Source organism: Bicyclus anynana, chromosome 19, assembly GCF_947172395.1.
Source record: "Bicyclus anynana chromosome 19, ilBicAnyn1.1, whole genome shotgun sequence".
In the NCBI taxonomy this organism is placed as follows: domain Eukaryota; kingdom Metazoa; phylum Arthropoda; class Insecta; order Lepidoptera; family Nymphalidae; genus Bicyclus; species Bicyclus anynana.
In genome coordinates, this window is record NC_069101.1 from 12,880,405 (window position 1) to 12,897,008 (window position 16,604).

Consider the following 16,604-nt stretch of genomic DNA (forward strand, 5'->3'; position numbering starts at 1 on the left):
TGCTTACTGGTATGTAGATGATATTTTGTCAATTGATTTGATGTTTATTTCAATAGGTTGATAATAACGACAAAAATAGTGAATAGGCTAGCAGGTAAAAATAATAATTAACATATTATGCGTATTGCTAAAATATTTTTCACGTTCTGTAAACTCTTGCGGTTGTCATGTTTATCTTCGATTAATTGTAGAGAAGTACGTGTTATATTATACGTGTAATGAATTCTAGTGTAACCTCGTCATTGTTTTTATAAATTGCACTGAATGTTACAAAGTTATTTAAAACACATTAGTAAATATAAATACACTACACTACACTTCCTATTCACTCATTGCACGATGTAATTTAATAAAAAAACAATGTAATTATTGCGTGTTGTTTATTACCTATTTTAATTAGTTATTCAGAATTTTACAATTTAACGTTTACATCATCACTCGCTTTGATAGTGTAAAAACTATGAAACTGGACTACAAAATTGAGATTTTTTTTTTAAATAAAGCTCATAAAAATATATTATTTTTTTCAAATTATCTATAATAATTAATATACAGGACGAATTATATCATCACTATGTTTTCCTTCACCGTTTGTGACACGTAATATTTAATTTCTTTAAAAGCACATTTCGAACTTACACCCTCCGAACTAGGAGACAGAGGTCATATCCACTAGGCTATCACGGCTTTAAGTAGATACAGTAGAGATAAATTATTTGAATCCTATTTAAAGTTTCTATGTTTGGATGTTTGTTACTCTTTAACGCCGCTAATACTGAACAGATTTGGCTGAAATTTGGAATGGAAATAGATTTTACTCTCATGGATTTTCGAGATTTGCAAAAAAAACTGATAATTATGATAGTATGAATGTTTGCTACTCTTTCACGCCGCGATTACTGAATCGAATTAACTCAAATTTGAAACAGATGTAGATTATAGCCTGTATTAACACATATACTACTTTTTATTCCGATTTTTTTTTGTGAAATACTGAATTCCACGCGGACGAAGTCGCGGACATACGCTAGTATGCCATAAAACAGTAACCAACCAAGAAGGTCTCGATTCAAAATAATCCACGCGATCCAAGTCCCGAGCGACCGTTAGTCGTTTAATTAAAAAAAAAAGTCACATACAACTGGAAAAGACCGCGGAAGAAGCTGTATTATTTATTACAAAGTAGGTAAATTTAAAAATATGACGACATCCCGGCCATTTATATAGCGAGTATCAACTTACAGGCGGATACTCGGCTATTAAATTGTAAGCCGTGAAAGGAAATTACACTAAATTATTGTCTTGAGACCGTTCCATTGTTGTGTCGGCCGCGCGCACAAACTAACTACGTCATCTATAATAACAAGGATTGTGTTTCTGTATCTATTTACTAGCGGACGTCAGTGGCTTTGTCCGAAAATCGTTTCTACTAATCATAGATTTTTCGGTATAAAAACATATTACAGGTTAGGACTCGTGATAGCCCAGTGGATATGACCTGCCTCCAATTTCGGTGTGGGTTGGAATCCGGTCCGGGGCATGCATCTTCAACTTTTCAGTTGTGTGCAAGAAATTATCACGTGTCTCAAACGGTGAAGGAAAAACATCGTGAGGAAACCTGCATACTAGAGAATTTTCTTAATTCTCTGCGTGTGTGAAGTCTGTCAATCCGTATTGGGCCAGCGTGGTGACCTATTATATATACCTAGAGAAGACTCAAGCCGTGCAGTGAGCCGAATATGGGTTGATGATAACGAACTGCTTTCAAACGGATCAGCAGATAAAACATAATATGTTGTTTTTCGTTTTTTAGTTCAGTAGGTACGTTTTTGACATCGGTTGAATTTTTTTTCAATAAAAATATTTAAAGTTAAAACTTTGAATGTACAGGTTTCCACATCTACAAAAGCTGATGAGTTTGTATCTTTGTTTGAAAAAGCTAATCTCAGGAACTACTGGTCCGATTTGAAAAATTCTTTCTGTGTTAGATAGCCAATTTTATAGAGGAATGCTATATATTATCCCCGTATTTCTACAGGAACGCAAACCACGCGGGTGAAACCGCGCGGCGTCATCTATAGTTACTTATACATCGCGAACTTCTATTTAATTTTATTCTAATTTAATCAGTATTGTATTATTATGAAATCCATGAAATCCAATTAGTAATAAACATATTTAATTTATCAGATAAAGTGGACTGTGTTCACTTATTAATAATTTATAAATATTATTATTGTATTCCAATCTGTATGTATACCAGTTATCGGTACAAAACCGAATACATTTCATACATATTTATGAGCATAAGTCGTTTCAAATTGCCTTTTATTATAACACTTTTATTATTATTTTGGGATTCGTTTAATAATAATAAATTCTCATGATTTTTTAAATTGAGAATTGTATTTTTTAACAAATGACACAGATTATAGGGATAACGTAGAGGAAATTCTCAGGATACCAAAGCAGAGACGAGCTTTTTTAAATTTTTTTTTAATGGTCTTTCTGTTTGCGAGGGCTAATCTTTGACATTCTTGGCATAGTCGCGAGCGGGCGGGGCACATAGCTCGAAGAGCCGATGGAGGTTGGGGTCCCAAAGTGCTGGAATGGCGACCCCGCACTAGAAAGCGTAGTGTTGATAAACACCCCCCACCAGGTGAACTGACATCAAGCGAATCGCAGGGTTTCGCCGGATGCAGGTGGCTCAGTATCGTGATGTATGGAAGTCCCTACAAAAGGCCTATGTTCTGCAGTGGACGTCCATCGGCTGATATGATGATGATAATGAATGATGATGATGACTAAGCCCCCGGAGAAGAGAAAATTTTATTTCGGCCAACAAAAATGAGTTTTAACGCATTCACACTACTACTCAACCTATTGTCGCAAAGGTTTGCATACACGTAAAACCTTTCTAAATGGAAAAAAGTGAAAAAAAAAATGTTTACACGCAAGAGTAGCTTAACTTACACGCTGTCTATCTTCTTCTTTTAGTCTTTGATATTTTTATTCTAATTCGATGTTTTAAAGTTATTAAATAAAGGCTAAACCAAGAAATAGCGACCCGAAATGTACTCAATTGGAAGCCAATAGGTACCTGAATTTAAAATAAATTATTTATTAGCAATAAAATAAAAAACAATTATTTTTACGATTGCGTTGAAAAATAATAAAAAAAAAATACATTTAATTAGTTAATTAAAAACATGTTTGATCGCCTTGTGTATCCTAAAATTAGATTTATTATCAACAGATCGAATAAAAAAACAACATAAAAATTAAATTAAATAATGAGAATCTCTAAAAATGATTCTGCAATTTGTTATTAATTTAATAAATAGAACCAGTAATAATTTGAAGGTTGAATATTTTATATCGTCCGAGAAAAAAATGTATGAATTATAATAAAACACCTTTCATAAAAATAAATATTTATCGTTAAGCAAAAATATTTATAGGTACTAATTTCGGGTGGAAATTTCCGTTGTTTATTGAAAGTAACCCACTTAGGTGAACGAACTTTGTTTGATTCATTTATAAGCATGCGTCTGGATGTCTAAGGCTGGTTTTACAGTCACGCCGCTAGACGCGCCGTTGGACAGCGCGCTGTTGGACAGCGCGCGTTTGAACAGCGGTGCACCAACTAGTACGGCGCTCCTCAATTAGTACGGCGCGTTTCGCTGCTGTGAGACATTCGTGTACAAACAGATACAAAATGAACGGCAATGCGGTTAGAGTACTGGCTATTTACTTTTTATGGAAAAAAAGGCAACAAAAACGTCGAAGAACAGTAGGTGTTGATCCTTATAACGCTACAAGGTTACTGAGAGGCGAACACGTAACATCTTTCTCTGATTTACGTGATTCATTTTGTACACAACAGTACCTAACGGCACGTCTCAACGGCGTGAGACTAAAACGCACAATGGCCGTAGAAGCGCACGAGCGGCGCGCGCTTCGACCGCGTCGCGCGAATAGGACGCGTTCAACGAACGGCGCTGCTCAAGCGCGCGAATTTGAAACGCTACTAATACCCCAATACATATCCGAGCGCGCGCGCTCCGACGGCGCTGCCGAAACGCGTGACTGTAAAACCAGCCTAACGTGAGGTTGTCAAATACATATCTATACTAATATTATAAAGCTGAAGAGTTTATGTTTGATTGAACGCGCTAATCTCAGGAACTACTGGTCCGATTTGAAAAATTTTTTCAGTGTTAGATAGCCCATTTATCGAGGAAGGCTATCTATCCCCTAATGCCGACGGGAACGGGAGCCACTAAACAAAATTTGTCTAAACAAAGTTTAATCTAAACAAAATCTGAATGACATGAATGAACTTGAATAAAATATTTAAAAAATGTTTAAAACTATTTAAGGCTACCCAAAGTAGAGTCCAGGGAAGAGAGGACTTTCTTTCTTTTTTCTGAAAATTCTGAGCCCAGAGTTGGGAAGTCGGTGGTGCTTAGGGTTGGCAACATTTTTTCAGATAAATATAGTATTTTACAGGTTTAGCTATAAAAAATATAGTACTTACGCTTTAATGAAATAAACTTAGTATTTTAAGGAATAAGCAAATTTTAAAAAAGCAATATTTATTTACTCTTGTTGCATTTTTCAAGATTTATTTGTCTGAAATAAGAATGTCATATGCTTGTTCACATCTGATTTGTAAATTTTTGAAAAACAAATGCTATTTTTTTTTCAATTTGTTTGTTTAATGTTTGGAACCCAGTAAGATAGACAAGTTCGGATAGGCTAGACGCTATTGCATCTGTCAAAAACTAATGTTCATTAAGATTTAAAATGAAAATTTTGTTTCTTAGATATCAGTGTTGAAAATATAGTATTTTTTCGTACTATATATTTCTTACCCACCCCCACCCTTTTTACTCTTATAAGCGGCATTTTTAAAATTAATATTGCCTATGTCACTACCACAGTTCTGAAAAACTTAATGACACAGTTTGGGCTTCAGGGCGTGCCAGAGAAATGGACATACATACACACATACATACGCTTGAAAAACATTACCCTCCTTCTGACGCAGTCGGGTAAAAAAGTCACATGTCGTCGTGGCTAGTTACCACCCTACTGGAAAAGACGTACCGTCAAGCATTCCGGTGCGATGTCATGTAGAAACTGAAAGGGATGTGGATTTTCATCCACCTCTTAACAGAGCCCGCTTTCATCTTAGATTGCATCATCACCAGGTGAGATTGTAGCTAACTTGTAAAGAATAAATAAAAAAAAAATACTCACCAGGCGAGGTGATTTTGTTGGGGCGTTCCTCAGTCTTAATAACGTTGTCGTCCTGGAAGCGAACGGTCATGGTCTTCTTCTTGGTGCGCAGTTTCTCATCATCAGGTGACATGATGGAGACACGCTTCTTCGGCCTGTCTTCTTCTGATGTCTGCATGTCGCGTTTTACGGCAGCTGCTACCACCTCTGATGCTGTGGCCATTGCTGCTGCTGTAAGCATATTCAGTTGGTAACCATTGACATCATTTCACATAGTATCCGTAGCTGTTAGTCCGGTCAAATTAAACCAAAAAATAAGAGTAAAGTTACCTAAATTCCCACCAAGCTGAAAATCGGTAAGATTATTTAAAATATCATTAAAAACAAAATTTGATAGTTCCCCATCTTTCCCCTGTAAGGAAAAAAAATTATTTTAATTAATAATTTTTTTGTAGATAATTTTATGATCTACAATTTTGTCTCAGGTTTTTTATGATAAAACTTACCGTTTAGCTGATAATCGCGAAAAACTCATTTTTTTTTCCTTACAGGGGAAAGATGGGGAACTTTCAGATTTTATTTTTAATGATATTTTATACAATCTTACCCATATTCAGCTTGGTGGAAATTTATGTAACTTCGAATGTTTAAATTGACCGGATTATGTGCTGTAATGGCGCGTTTGGAACCCTCGTAATTTTAAGTTTTCGACTAATTGTTATCACCATCATCTTATAATATACCTGACGATTCGAAAATGCTCGAATTAAATTAATATTGACTATATTGTCATTATCAGCCTATTTTATCGACCCGCTACAAGACCAGACCTGCCCCTTTATTGGGAAGGCGAAATGGACAAAAAATGTCAACTAATAGCAGCGCAACCGGAAATATCGCCATCTCTTTCGTTGTGTTGAAACAAAAGAGATGGGACTGGGAATATTCCGCCATTGGTTGACATTTCGTCTATTTTTCTTCACGAAATATGTCTAAACGCTTGTCTATACACCTTAACCTTTGACCTTAACGCTGCATCTAAAGTAACAGACTTTCAAAAATAAACAAACGACACACAATTTTTTAAACAAAAAAAAATTTTTCGAGAACATTGACGAATCACTGGAGATCTCTTATAAAATTAAAATCGGGGGTCATGAATAAAAACAAAACTTTAATTAGTTAAACACATTTCTTTGGCAGTAATATTTACGCCTGAGTTGTTCTATCAATTTATTTTAATTGTAAAGAACTATCTCTTGATATTTATTATCCCCAATAATTTGAGAAATAGCTTCTTAATTAGCTTCGACGTTAAGTGAAACGAACCCGCATTTTGTACGTCAAACTATCAGACGATAGTTTTAAAAAAGTCACTAAAATAGATTTTGGTCAGTGGCGTGTACAAATGCTTTGATTTCAGTAGGCACTACACATAGACTAATAGGCTTATTTCCTTTCTATTACGCTATTTTCTGAGGCTTCTTTCATTGGACGTCAAGTCAGTGCATGACTGCCATCTCGCCTGTTGTTAATGCAGTCAAAATTGACACAATGCCTAGCGCATTTGAAGGAATAACACAAATAATAATAGGTATTTAAACCCTTTTAAATAAATGGAATGTGGCGAAATATTTAGTAATTTTTCATTGTCAAAACCAATTTAAATTTAAAATACACTTAAATATAATCACTACTGGTGGAATATATAGACAATTAATCAATGTAATGACTAATGATAATTGTAACACAAGGTCAAAAACAAAAAATACAATTGTGTTAATAAAAATATTTGTCTGCATGGTAATGTTACGTAAACAAGCGAATACTCAAAGTCGTCAATTTTGAAAATTCTTTCATTTTTATTTCTTGTCGCATGTCACCAGGATGTTGTTGGCGGTGACTACCCAAGAGTTATAATGCAACCCACTTAGGAAAGACAGGAAATTTTCTTTTCTGTTCTTACTTGATTTCGGGCTTTTTCGTTTTTGGTTGGTTCTCTTCTCTAAGTTTTTTTAGCTCTTATGGATAACGTCGAAGCGGTAGTGTGGAATGTCTCACTCGATCTATTATTGCTTCATCTAAGACCGCGATGAACCGCGCTAGGTTTTAGTGGGTCCACATACACTCCAGAGCGTGCCGTGGAGTCTCTTCCGCGACACCTTCAGGAGGGATGCGCAATGCGATGCATTTCCCAGCGAGAGAAAAAAAGCGTTATATTGCAACCAGCAGTGTTGGCAACTTTACCACTACCAATCTTCGTGCTCAGTCTGTATGCTGGCCACGACGCGCTCGCCGCTGCGGGCCGCGTGGCGCGCCTCCTCCATCTCTCGCGCGGCCGTCGCCAGGATGTTGTTGAGGGTGACTAGCCAAGGGTTATATTGCAACTAGCAGTGTTGGCAACTCTACCACCACCAACCTTCGTGCTCGGTCTGTATGCTGGCCACGGCGCGCTCGCCGCTGCGGGCCGCGTGGCGCGCCTCCTCCATCTCGCGCGCGGCCACCGCCAGGATGTTGTTGAGGGTGACTAGCCAAGGATTATATTGCAACCAGCAGTGTTGGCAACTTTACCGCCACCAACCTTCGTGCTCGGTCTGTATGCTGGCTACGACGCGCTCACCGCTGCGGGCCGCGTGGCGTGCCTCCTCCATCTCGCGCGGGCCGCCGCCAGGATGTTGTTGAGGGTGACTATCCAAGTAATGCAACCAGCAGAGTTGGCAACTTTACCACCACCAACCTTCGTGCTCAGTCTGTATGCTAGCCACGACGCGCTCGCCGCTGCGGGCCGCGTGGCGCGCCTCCTCCATCTCGCGCGCGGCCGCCGCCAGGATGTTGTTGACGGCGGTCTGCGTGCCGGGCATGTCCTCGCGCCGCCGCCGCCGGATCTCCTCGGCGCGCATCATCGACTGCTGGTACATGTGGATCTGGAAACACGACGCGATTAATGCCTATCGTACACTTGTGGACAGGATATTATTTTTGGATTTAGTGAATGAAATGTCATCGGCTAATTAGGCCTTCACTGCAAAATCCTGATATTAAGTGACGATGCAATACAATCAGGCTCACTTGGATTAAGGTATAGGCCTCCCAGGCCTTAGACAGTAGGGCGTCTTTTTACGAGTATCATCATCATCATCATTCTATTTTTATTGGCCCATTCTAAGACGGACTTAGCCCCCACAGGTCCACACTCTGCACAAAGCGGGTCAGCTGATTTTAGTGATAATATTTGACTACGAACGGTCAGACAAACGTTTATAATTATAACTGAGACCGTCGATCTAATGTGATATACGAGGCGCGAGGGTGTTATACCACCAACTTCGCTAGATATGGGCAACATTGTAGAAAATAATAAATCGATGCAGCCAGTATTTTTGTCACCGTTATTTGTATAACTATAAGGGTAAGTTAGGTAACTTTTCCCAAAAAAATAATTATACTATTCAATTTCCGCCCCGCCCACCAGTGTGCGCTGGTCCTAAAAAGCTTGAAATTTCGAACTCAAATACGAATGCATGTACTCGGCGCTGTAGCGCAATTACAGTTTGCAACGAATTTTACAATGTAAGTTATGTTTGTAACTTATATAGAGCAATTACAGTGTGTAATTAACAATACAGTACAATTATTTTTGTGAGAAATAAATTACTGCAAATAAAGATTAAGGAGTGAAACTAAACTAAAGAATAATTACTTTTGAATTTTAATTTTATTTTAAAACGTATAAGCGTTGTATTTACTACAAACTTGTGTTTAAGCCACAATTTGTACATTCTAAATTGTCTCACGTCTGATCTGATTTTAAGAAAACCAAAATGGTATACGTATGAAATAATTATTACCTATTCTGTAAACGAATAGAATTTCGTAAAATTGTAATTTCGACCTTCAAATTAGACTGGATTAGGTTAGGTTAGGTTTTTTATTACCGTCTGTACATATTTAATTTTATACCTAACCTAATTTATATGTTAGGTATATATGTATATAAATATTATGTATTATTTTTAACACCAATTACCATTTATATTTCACACAAAGATAGATAAATCCTTACTGTGTACAATTTCTATACTAATATTATAAAGTAGTAAGATTTAATTTTTCGTTACGATTTAACTGAAAAATTTAAAAAGTAATTCATCCATTAGTAACCTACATTATCACCTAGTAACAGGCATATTTTATATCCGTATTCCTACAGGAATTCCTACTTGACTTTATAATTTTGTAAACGTGCTCTAATAAAGGATAATAAAATTAACTGTTACAAAATAAATTGATGAAAAACATTCCCTAATAACTAAATAAATTAATTTTCATGTAATAACTAATTCAATTTATTTTTAGTTTTTACCTAATCGATAAATTATTGCACATGCAATGTAATTTAAATTACTAAGCGATGAAACATCGCACACACAGTAACAATACAAAAAATATATTCAATACTATTGTTAGAAATTACTTTATTTATAATTATGAGTTATTGTAGGCATAATTGTATCGTCGCCAATGAAGCGACGCATTATAACAATGCGAATCAATTATAGCTGAAGAAATCGATATTTAATCTAATTCACATGGTAATTACTGTGTTGTTGGGTCTTCATACGACTAATAAACATTTTGTAATGGAGAAATTTTATTTCTTACTCGTATAAGAGTCTTATTCACAGAACGCCACAGAACAAAGAAAGGTTAGCTAAGTGTAGAAAACGCTAAAGCTGACGTTTATGAATTCCGTGGTCTTAGTCATAAATTAGATTGTAGTAAAGTGGGATGATAAGTTCCATATTTTAATTATTATTATTATTTGAAACCACATACCATACCTCCAATATTCATCATAATTGGTGACCAATGACCATATGGTAGCAGCATAGAGTAAAAAACTTTTAGCTTTTATAAAACGGTCAAGGTCAGTAGAAAGCAATAAACGCTTTTATTTAAAAAAATAATATATATTTTATTTTTGTATTAGTAGTAGTCAACGATATTTTATACTAGAGATAGGGCACTAGAGCATCGAAACTAAGGCGGACAAATGTGCGTAATTGTCCGATTTCATATTATTTTAGATTAAACAACGAAAGTTATTTAAACACATGATACTTAAATATTGTCTAAAATGTCGTATTATGTTTAGAAAGTGTAAAAACTATATATGCATAACTATATAATGTATAAACACAAAATTGTGCATGTGTGCAGTGGAGTCGCTAAATTCGGATCACTTTTTGCGGTGATTTTTTAGGCATTTAACATTTCTGTAGTATAAAAATAATCATTAGTAGTAATGTACTAAGTACAAAACTCGAAAGGAGATCCTTAAAATTTTTAAAGCTAGCTAAAGTTATATCAAGGTTCCACAAACATTCTCTAACTTAGAATCCACGGCGTTTAAGTATTTGAAAACGAAATTCCATTATTCACCTTTTATTATGCCAGTCAATAACGTTGCTTATAAAACAAGAATTCTCTGTAATAATGAATACGACAAACTAACCAAGTGTATTTTATATTATAACAAAACAAGAAACGTATATGTTTAACATAAATATTAAATAATGTACATATTAATAGTTATAAATTAACCGTTGCATTACAAATACCAGTTTCGATTAAAACCCAAGAAAACTATTGGAAACACGTTTTACAATAAAAAGTTAAGTAATGTAAGACATTTATGTATTTACATTAATCCAGAAAGAAGTGTTCTCTTATAATAAACATTAACAATGGTACAATAGCTATGGGAACCATGTTTTTGTGTTATTTTGTATACAGTAGCACTAATTACACGTCTAGTGATGGGCATCTAACACTTGTTAATAACATCAAGTTTTATTTTGAACATGTAAAATCCACAACTTAAAAAGTTTAAATTTTGAACCACTAACATCCATGGATAGTTTAGTTATATTTCGAATATTAGGCTGAGTTTTTGAAAGCTCCGGTTAGCTTCACGTTTAGACACTTTCAACAACTAACGTCACATTTCGACCGATTTACACGAAACCTTGACGCTCTATCTATTTATTTTTTGAAAACCACATGAGAATCCTTTCAGTGGTTACTAGTTTCGAGTTTAACGTGAACAAATAGAGAATCAGACAGACAGACGCGGTGGTGGATTTTGTTTTATATTATGTATTGATAAAGTTCATGACTTTCAATTTGTAAAGAGGAGAGAATTGATTGTTTGCTTGTATGTTTTAAATAAGCTCTGGGACTACTTAACCGAATTGAAATTTTTTTCATTGTTGGGAAGCTACTAGCCTACTGCTATAGGCTATATTTTATCCCCGTATTACAAAGGAATCGGGAACCACGCGGGTGAAACCGCGCGGCATCTGCTAGTACATAAATAAAAGCCTGATACAACCATGCTACTTTATAAGTACGTAAAGAAGAAAAAAACGACGTTGAATTCAGACTCACTCAAGCCGTTAAGCGACGTTACAACAATTGTTGAACCGTTATCCGATGTCTATCATTAATCAATTAAAAAGTAAAACGAGGACTTTTATAACTTTTACTAGTTTCTATGTATCACGCGATATATACATAATGTCTTTACCTATACATACCTATTACATATGTATTTTTACTTAAGCGCCTTTTGGTAGGCGTCCACACTACAGAACGCATTGCATCAAACGGATTTTTAATTTTACGATAGATGAAATTCGTTTGATGCGATCCGTACGATGCGAATAAGTAAACTTTGATGACTTTCTATACAAAGAATACTAAAATCCGTTTAATGCGATGCGTACGATGCGGATCAGGACGCACTTGTATGACTTTTTATACAAAGATGACTAAAATCCGTTTGATGCGATGCGTACGATGCGGATCTGTGTGGTGCGAAAAAAATTTAGTTAGTAATCTCGTCTTTAACGATTTACCATATTTTTTAATTATTTCCTCAAACATAGATGGACCCGCAGCAGCATCATCAGGATATGTGGACGACCACAGAAGCTTTGCCAGAATTAAGAAACCAAAGACTAGAAGAACAGGTAGACGGGTCCCTCGGTAAGGGCATCTCCTGTGAGACTCATACCTACTTCGTGTTATACATTAGGACTGGAAATTAGTTGGGGAAACTGAATAAAGGCTATTCTTTAATATTCAAATCGTAAAGGTCGAAGTCGCGGGCGTATGCTAAGTATCATATTTATGACGTCACGGAGCTAGACCCCCGCCTCCTCTCACGTCAAACTACTCGTATACTGCTCTTTGTTGAGCACATCTCCATCTTAATGTGACGTAACTTTGAAAATGTGACGTAATTCTTGCCGCCTACAGGTAGGTGAAGACGTACTTAAGTGCTCGTTTCGTGTACTTCTCAACAGTTTTGGCGTCATAGCTTCAAAGAGATGAACCGCCAACAGTAATGTAACACATAGTTTCCATTTTATATTGTAAGAGATTAAGTGATAATTAGAGTATATCATATATAAAACTATACAAAAAAAACAATTATGCAACTTATTTAATCTTAATAAACTTATTTAATTTCAGTTATCTATATGCAATACTTATCTCAGCTGTTATACGAGTATATATAAATGTTTAAAAATAATAAAATATTTATACCAGATTGACCTACAATAAAATTCAAAAATTTTCCGCAACTTTTTGTTTGTATAATTTTCAAGTATAAGCGAGTTAATATTTTTAAAGAACGGCATTTTATGTCTGAATTTGGCAGTAGTAACTGTTATCGGATCATTAACATCGTTAACTTAATTAATATTTCACAACTGGGCAAACGCCTCTTTTTCTTTCTCAGCCTAACAGAGAGCTTAGAAATTACTAATTAATTGCAGTAATCGGTGGCGTGCACTACGGTTTTAGCTAGGATAAGCACTATAAGTAAGGGTTGTGCAATATGAAAAATTCCTCCTCTAATACAGATTCGTAATACCATCTACTTGGAAAATATTTTATAATTAAACCTTTATTACTATAAAAATGTATTGTAACAGGCGTTTTCAAATGGGTTGATATAATTTAAAGCAATGGTACAATACAATAGCTCCACGGTTATGTAGACGGACGATCTTAAATCAAATAAGTCCCAGGTTCGATTACCGCCCACCTGTTGTCGTACCCACTCGTGTAACAGCTCAGTATAAGGACTAAAACATAACTAAACTCCGTCCATGTCAGTCAAGTCTTAAAGCAACATTGAATTTGTACAAACACAATTGTAGCCCAAAATAGCAATCCTTTTATGTAACGAACATAAATACGCGAGCCACCACAAACGGTACCCTATTTTGGGAAGACAAATTATCATACGTAATTTTTCTCCAAGTAAATTACCATAAATGATACATTAGATTTATTTTTGATACGCGCTAGACGGAACAAAATCACGAAATCTTTGTTATGCATGACATAACTTCCGTTAACGGTACTCCGTTGGCAATTGTGTACGTGTAGAGCATCGTGTAGGAAAGTACTTACAACGTACGAATATTACAATAACACGAGCTAAAAATATATAACATTTCCAGTTATGACGATGCGAAGAAAGGTAATTTATTTTAAACGTCTACAATCTACTTGTACATGTCATATCAACGGTGTATCAAAAATGTGTTTTATTAAAAAAAACTAGCGGACGCCCGCGACTTCGTCCGCGGAATTAAGTTTTTCACAAATCCCGCGGGATTTTTCCGGAACGAAAAGTAGCATATGTGTTAATCCAGAGTAAAATCCATTTCCATTCCAAAGGAGATGGTGCATTTCAGGTCCACTCTTGTACCTCGTATCATTAAAATTTTTAAAATACAAGGATCTTATTAAAATTTATTAACGTGAATAAATGTAACTAAATAAAAAGAAATAAATGAAATTAAAACCCAAGTTTTTGTGTTATATCAAGATGGCGCCCGTATAGCCACTATGACAATTGACAGCAAACGTCAAATCGATTACTGCATTGAAAACGTCATCAATCCGCCATTATTACCCATAATAGTGTTGCATTTCTTGGGAGATATTGAATATTATTTCGAAAGAATTAAAGTAAACTCGTAGATTTGTATAATCAAAAATAGTTAAATAAAATATTTTCTTTTTTTTCCGCTAGGGTACAATGACTGGACCTGGGCTCCATACAATTTTGGACCATCTCATTTCAGCTAAATGGCTTCAGTAGCCGCAGCGTAAAACAGGAACAAACATACTTACACACAAACTTTCGCCTTTATTATATTGGTGTGATAGTGTGAAGTGTGATAGTGATGTGATATATATGTATCTATATTTTTTAATGGGCCTAGTTAGCCTACGACTAGGCTCTTACCTGATGTTTAACAGTGACGATGCAGTCTATAGGCGTTCACACATGCGCATTGTGCGTATCGGATGCATCGCATTAAACGGATTTTTAATTTTACAGTAGATCCGTACGACGCGGATTAGTGGACGCACTTAGAAGAGGTTCATTCTACCAATATCTCGATCGGTTATAACGCAGCATCGTACCCGAGCGCTTAGCTGTACGTCTTTGCCGGTAGGGTAGCGAGTCGCCTCGCACAATGTCTACAATCAGACCAGAACTAAACAACTTCAGATAATATAAAATTCCCCAACTGAACCCAAGTCTTCTCCGTTAAGAACCGCAGCACTGCCACCAGCACCAGAGAGAGAGGTCATCAAAAACCTCTACCTAGTATGAGCCTTCGGCAAATAGTTGAAAGAGATGGACGCTGATTTACAAGGTTCTAGGAGACTGCGCACCGGAAATCGCGGTATTGGTCGACCTGCTAGTTGGACCGATAACATCAAGCGGGTAACAGCCACTGGATGCTTGCGACTCGGGACCGTGGTGTTTGGAAGTCCTTTTCACAAGGCACCTTTGACCTTAGTTTAATATCATCGAAATGAGTTTAGCAGAGTCACACAGCGGGCGATGGAACGAGCTATGTTAGTAGTATCTCTGCGTGATCGAATCAGAAATGAGGAGATCCGCAGAAGAACCAAAGTCACCGACATAGCTCAACGAGTTGCGAAGCTGAAGTGGCAATGGGCGGGGCACATTGTGCGAAGAGCCGATGGACGTTGGGGTCCCAAAGTGCTGGAATGGCGACCCCGCACTAGTAAGCGCAGTGTTGGCCGACCCCCCTTTGCTTTGTAATAAAGTCCATTGTTTTTATTGTTGAAACGTCTAAATGTTTTAGGACATTTACGACCGCCAGACGGCGTTGAAAAGCATTACAATAAAATTTTAGGAACGAACCATTTTTAAGTACAACTTTTAACGATTACCATCAGATGCTGTAATTACCGGAACCGACAAAAAAATAAGATGTTTTGTGTCTGTATTTGGCATGTTTTTTGATTAAACCGTGGCACAGGATCATCAAAATAAATCGCTAAAGGCAATAATAAATAATTATTTGGACGCACGCATATCGTTTTCCCGTGGTGCCTTGTAGTCCTTACAGTAGGCCAAGTTTGTGGACAAATAGTAAACTAACGGACGCCCGCGACTTCGTCTGCGTGTAAATCAATGTAAACTTTCATCCACTTTAATGGTTCAATTTTAAAAATTCTTGAATCACATTACATTTCGTATTTTTTTATGAATTATGAACAATTTTTTGAAGCTATAACTGTAAATAAAAATGAAGGACTTTCCATACAAACTTTCAACCCCTATTTCACCCCCTTCTATTTTTATTCCAGGGTCAAAAAGTACCCTATGTTTTGCTCAAGGGTCCTATTTATTATTACACCAAAATTCATCTTGATCGGTTCAGAAGTTTAGCCGTGAAAAGTTTACAGACAGAAAGACCTACTTTCGCGTTTATAATATTAGTATAGAAGTATTTATCAACTAGTTATAGTTAGTAATTCATAAGTTACTTGATTTTGATTTCATATTGACTCGTGTTTAACAGTGAAAATAAGGTAGGAGAAGTGGTGAAACCGACCCTTAATCAAGGGAGATGAAGATATGCATTTTAGCAAGTGCGGGAATGAGGCTTGATGACATTATAAGGTCAGTAAAGTATCATTATATTATATTCATATTCATACCATTGTCATTATTTAATCTATCAAACTAATTCCGTTGGTTTAACGAATAGTTCTGTGTTAACGATCGTTAGGTAGGTCTATGACCTTTATACGGTGACGTAGCATTTCCACCGCCAAGTACGTGAGTGAGAATGAGAGAGGTCATATTTATCCATACATATAAAATATGTAATTGAGGTGTCCGTCTGTAATTCCTTCTTATGTGCTCAATATTTATTTACAAGATACGTACTAAAACACAAACTTTATTATATTTGTTTATATGTTAATGCTCATTTACCGGACAC

The 16,604-nt window shown here is 36.0% G+C and overlaps 1 protein-coding gene across 3 annotated transcripts in view; it reads right to left on the reverse strand.

The window, feature by feature from the left end:
• Positions 1-16,604, reverse strand: part of LOC112044590 (uncharacterized) — a 65,594-nt gene that overhangs the window by 20,020 nt on the left and 28,970 nt on the right. For 2 of the 3 annotated variants that reach the window (XM_052887460.1, XM_052887459.1), the window contains exons 4-5: positions 7,982-8,168; positions 5,266-5,475 (exon numbers count right to left, since the gene is read on the reverse strand). In XM_052887460.1, coding sequence (XP_052743420.1) covers positions 5,266-5,475; positions 7,982-8,168 — 397 coding nt within the window. Of the gene's footprint in view, positions 1-5,265; positions 5,476-7,663; positions 7,787-7,981; positions 8,169-16,604 lie in introns of those variants that run through there. The other variant, XM_052887461.1, reaches the window with a different exon arrangement.